At 39.0% G+C, this 5497-nt stretch overlaps 2 protein-coding genes across 2 annotated transcripts; both read right to left on the minus strand.

Moving 5' to 3' along the window:
- On the minus strand, positions 1 to 2463 carry JH06_5500 (hypothetical protein; the record flags this gene model as incomplete). Its single annotated transcript, XM_014669397.1, has 10 exons — positions 1 to 363; positions 394 to 599; positions 631 to 938; positions 1021 to 1164; positions 1195 to 1271; positions 1302 to 1559; positions 1590 to 1694; positions 1726 to 1956; positions 2006 to 2301; positions 2337 to 2463. Coding segments are annotated over 10 exons (2115 nt in total), but the record flags the coding sequence as incomplete, so codon positions are not given.
- Positions 2464 to 3455: 992 nt separating this feature from the next.
- Positions 3456 to 5030, minus strand: JH06_5561 (hypothetical protein; the record flags this gene model as incomplete). Its single annotated transcript, XM_014669398.1, is given in 7 exon segments — positions 3456 to 3756; positions 3767 to 3879; positions 3895 to 4050; positions 4080 to 4235; positions 4266 to 4832; positions 4863 to 4963; positions 4979 to 5030. The coding sequence occupies 7 exon segments, from the start codon at positions 5028 to 5030 to the stop codon at positions 3456 to 3458; spliced, it is 1446 nt and encodes a 481-aa protein (XP_014524884.1).
- Between the last annotated feature and the right edge of the window lie 467 nt (positions 5031 to 5497).

The raw sequence follows: 5497 nt of genomic DNA on the forward strand, positions 1-5497 counted from the left end.
ATTATCATCTGTTGTTTGCTCATTCATCCGATGTTTGGTTCGCCACTTCTCATACAATGCACCTCGTTTCACCTTTGACTTTGATTTGATTAACTGACCACTCTCATTCCGAATATGTGTGTTATCCTTCAGTTCACCCACTGTTCCTCTTACATATCGTTTTCGCTTGTTATCCCAACGAACAATCTTTCTCTTACTTGTCATTGACTGAGCATCATCAGGCATCAACTCAAACAAAGCATCATTCATTGAAGCTGTTAGTTTTGCTACATCATCTCGTTCAACACCTAAGAAGTCCTGATCAGCAGATCGTGTGAGAGGCATTTCAGGACTGATATAATGTTCATCATCTCGATAGGACTTCTAACTCTCATTCATATTTGATATGACTACCTCTTCAGTTGGTACTTCAACTGTATGCTTCATCAGCTCCTTCACATTGATGGTTTTCTGTCCTGATTTCTTCAACATCGCTCGCATTGCTTTGCTGATTCGTGGTTTACTCAAGGTTGGATGTTCCTTCTGTTCTGTCAAATGATCAGCTTCTGCGATCTCACGTTCATGTTCATTCAAATACGCCTCCTCCTTTGCTTCTTCTTCTGTTCATCATTCTTCATCATTCATTCAAACCTTGTTTCTTTGTTTCTTCTCGTTTTCGTTCAATAGACCATTGATGTGCCTTTCTCTTCTTCATCATCATCTCATGTTCATTCTCTCCTTTCATCCTTACTTCACTCCCATTCTTTCCTCGTTCTAGTTCCCATATGGTACTTTTGGGTCGATATTCATGAATGTCTTCACGGACTTGTTCCAATACTAATCCTTCTTGAGGGACATGAGAGAGGAGAAGAGGATGAATTGGAGTGATATCAACTGAAGATGAACGTTGTTTGCTCAGTTTGCTTGCCTTACTCCGTGTCTTCTGATATAGTTCATTTCTGTCATGTTAATGTGATAATCAGTCAATCAGTCGATCAATCAATCAATCATTAACACTCACATCCATCACTCATCACTTACGCATGAATCATTGACTGCTCCAACTGCCATATCTCATCATCCTCTGCTATTAAGGCTTCAATTGTATGACATTCCTCATCCAATACAGATCGTGGGAATCTACCATAATGAACTCGTTCAGGTGTTAATTCAGACCACGAATATCTTCAGTTCATTCAACTCTCATTCAATTACCCTTCAGATGAAGATTCCAAAGGACGACCTAAATACAATAGAATGTCCAAAAGATAGGGTATTTCTGTCATTGTCACCTATTCCTTAGAATTCATTCTAACCACTACCAAAACTACAGCAGCACCATCACGACCTCCTCTTGCTGTTCGACCTGTTCGATGAACAAACAATTTGGGAGAGGAAGGACAATCAAAATGAATGACTGTATTCACAATCGGAATATCCAAACCACGAGCAGCCACATCTGTTACAACCAAAATAGGAAGTTGATTCTTCTGAAACAGAGATAAGTTGTGCATACGATTTGTCAATTCCATAGAACCATAGATTGCTGCTGCATTCAGATTGTTATGTTTCAAAATCGACTAATTGACACTTATATACACAATTCTTACAACCACAAATTCGGCATGATGTCGTGTTGCCACAAATACTAACACACCCTGAGGATTTGGAATGATCTCTCGAAGCAAATACACCAAACCACCAATCTTCTCTTCCTGAGTGATTATCTCAATAACTCAACAGTACCTGTCGGATGAGGAAGAATGAGTTACATAGTGTGGGAGATAGCTTGTTATCAGTATCAAGTCGAACCATTTCAGCATCATGCAAGCCAGCACGCGAAAACTCTAATAACATTGATGGAAGAGTAGCTGAAATCAACATAGATTGGCGATTAGAGGGCAGTTGACGACAAATTTCGTTCAGCTGAGGAGCAAAACCCAATTCGAAGAGTTGATCAGCTTCATCATAGCAAACCTAGATTAAGAATTCTACAAATAGATATGAAATTGGATATGAATTCAACAGATTTCAATTTGAAGTCTGGAATCTCCATCAACAAATGCATCAAACGACCTGGAGTGGCAAAGATAATATCAGGATTCTTAGAAATGGCTTCAAAGTGTTGTTCAATCGACTCTCCTCCAACAATCACACAAGAACGGAGAGTAGTAAAGTGAGCAATCTTCCTACACACTTGAAATGATTGATATGCCAATTCACGAGTCGGAGACAATACAATACCACGTATTCCTCCTGAGGTGTGATGTTCCTTCAACTTCTCCACCATTGGAATAATGAAAGCAGCCGTCTTTCCACTTCCTAATCAATTATCCATGCTATTCATTCTTTCTTACCTGTTCTTGCCATCGCAACAACATCTTTTCCACTCAAAGCAACAGGAATACTTGCTTTCTGAATAGGAGTTGGCAACTTATATCCCATTCTCAAAACACCTGAGAGAATCGGCTTACTCAGACCCATCTTTTGAAATGATCCATTTTTCTTTGCATTCGATTTTGAAGCTCTTTATAATCACAAATATCATTCAAATTGTACGTTACTCCACTAGGAACAGTAGTGAGTTCATCAATCTTCTCTTCATCAATTTCATCTTCCATAAGCTCTTCTAATTCCTTTTCCATTCTTACTTTCCAAATCGAGTGTTACAAACAGAACACCAAAGAAAAAGGTGATCTCTTCTATCAACAAACAATTCAATCATGAAAAATCAAAAAGAATCACAGAACGTCATTCAGCCCAATCACTTTTCAACACAGAGGCCAACAACTCCTTCAATAAACGTTTCTCTAAAGAGATGTAACGATTCAGAAGTGTCAGTTGGTCACTGTATTGACCTCGTCTACTCTTCAACTCCTTCTTCTTCCTTACCTTGACCGCATTTTATCACTAAGGGCTACTGCTACTGTGATATATTCGCCCATTCTCTCTTTGATTGCACTCACTAACAACTCTTTTCGAGATTCTCTTGTTGTTATGTCCTTTTGCTTCAAAATGGACAGAATGGTAATAAAACTATCTGGGATCATATTCACAGAAGGTTGAAGACAGAATTGCTCATAAGAATGAAATCCTTTCTCTTCAAGCTTCTGTAGTTTACTCTATTTCTAATCATGTTCTAATCTCCAGTACATCAAAATCAGGATCTTCAGTTGACAAGTCCAGAGACCACAACACACAATCTCTCTTCAAAGCCAGTAATAAGTCTCCTCGATATCTTCAAATCAATTCTACACTAACATATACCAATTCGGGAATCCCTGCTTCAGAACATAGTCCTTCGTAAATCGGGTTGAATCTCTTGAAATCACGACATAAGAGTTATTTTCATGACGAATCTCCGCGTATTCACCAACTTCCTGATACAAACTATTCTGACCAAACATCAGTGGAGGAAGTAGGAGTTGATGACCTTCACAGAAAACACTTTTGGATTCAAATACAAGATAAGACCACTAAACATCATGACTTCCTGTCAATCTCACCAGATATCGTTCGAATGTGAATAGTTTTGATGTAATGAACTCTTTTCGTAACAGTCCATTGCTACGAAGCATCTTCTCAGTAAGTTCATAATCGAGCCGAATTGTGGAATTCAATGCTTTCAACTGCTGGAATACACAACTTCCATACAAGGCTAATGCTGTATCCTCTGCTAACAAGAGAGGATGATTGATTTGATGGAGAGATGGAAGTAGAAGAAGGAAGGAAGCATATTCTGACCAACGCTCATTCTCAAATCGTTNCCATTCTTCTCTATTCATACAACAAGACAAGAATCACTAAGAGATTCTCAGACATTCCATCCTTATAAAATGATGTGAAAATCGCTCCGAATTTGGGATGACGCAAAACAGTCTCAATTCCGATAGTGGCTGTCTATCAATCAGACACAATGAACTCATTCACCTCTTGTAGTACCAACACTTCATCTCCTTCCTTCACCTCCTGTTTAGCAATCAATCCATATCCACCCCATGCAGTACTTGTGACACTGATCCTCACAGACTCACTATGAAGCTTCACCCAGTCATTGAGAGATAGGATTGGCTATGGTTCTATTCCTTCCTCATTCTTACTTCATTCAATTCTGGTTCTTTCTGTGTCTCAGGATCGATATGATCAATACTCAAATGATGAATTGCCAGATCCAATAAGTGCTTCCGACTGATTCGCCATTGATAAGCCAATTGATCTACTTCACTCATCTCTCGCCTATGACGATGTAATGTCAACTATGCATCATTCCTACTCCATAGAAGGACATGGTCATGACTGATGCTCGTATGATAGTAAGACTTGACTGTTAACAGATGCATCCGAAGAGAGTCTTTCAGCTCATCCTTCATTGACTCCCATAGAGATTTCGAATTCTCTGTCCAGATTCCCATGGCACATTGATGAATTTCAGTTGTCTCCCACTGTGAATCATCTCGCTTCAAAACAGTCTGTTCATAATACTCCAAACATTGTTCGAGATGCTCCTGTGTTGCATTCCGAAGCAAGAAGAATGCAAGCTGACGATCATTCAAGAAACGAGTGATATCGAGACACATTGCATCATCAGAAGGATAACCAAGAGTGAGAAGCACACGAGACAATAGTGGAGAAGGAGGAGTATCAAATGGGAGAGGAATCAACAAACAATCATGAATGTTACTGATTGGTGTGAAGGCATGTTGAAGGAGATAAACATATGATGGATACCTCTCATAATCAAGATAGACTTGACGACCTGGCTTGATTGGTTTATCTGTGATCACTCGAACGATTCCTTGTGTAGTATCAATATGATGAGTAAGTTCAGGAGAACGATCAATGAATGTGTACGGCTAAATATCATCAATTCAATTCATAGAAACACTATCTGTAGAGATGTAATTCCGAAAGTCCATAAGAGGAATTAGAAGCCTATGTTTAGTTATAGAACGAGTGATTGCCATTGTGTAACCCCAAATGAAACCTGAATAACTACAACCCCATAAACGATCTTTCCATGATCCATCCACTGTTAGGAAGTATGGACACATATGATGTGAAAATGAGTAATAACTCTGGAAATACTCTCGTTGCTGACNATCTCTTTGTTTGAAAAGGTAGCTACGGTCAGTGGATGAGAAGGAAGGACCTGAAAGGAACAAAACAGAACACAGCTACTTGAATCCATGAATACCATTTTGATTTCGTTCCTTTAATCCGTTCTTGAATTAGATATGCTGTTAGAATCAAATCAGGATCGAGCTGTAGAAAGCGATCATATTCTTCCTCTGGAATCCATTTCATCACATTTTCAGGTGATCTAGAGAATAAGGAGACAAACCAACACATCCCACATCACATCGTCTAAAGCGATTTCCATTAATGTGGCATTCTTTGGAATCAATTTCGTTGCTCTTAGACCTACAAAGTCACTTCTGTTCTTCATTTTCACCTCTTCCCATTCTAGCATATTCAACAATCTCAACAGGAGCAACAGTTGCTAAATCTAAACGAATCA

Source organism: Blastocystis sp. subtype 4, assembly GCF_000743755.1.
Source record: "Blastocystis sp. subtype 4 strain WR1 chromosome Unknown seqid_0594, whole genome shotgun sequence".
In the NCBI taxonomy this organism is placed as follows: Eukaryota; class Bigyra; order Opalinata; family Blastocystidae; genus Blastocystis; species Blastocystis sp. subtype 4.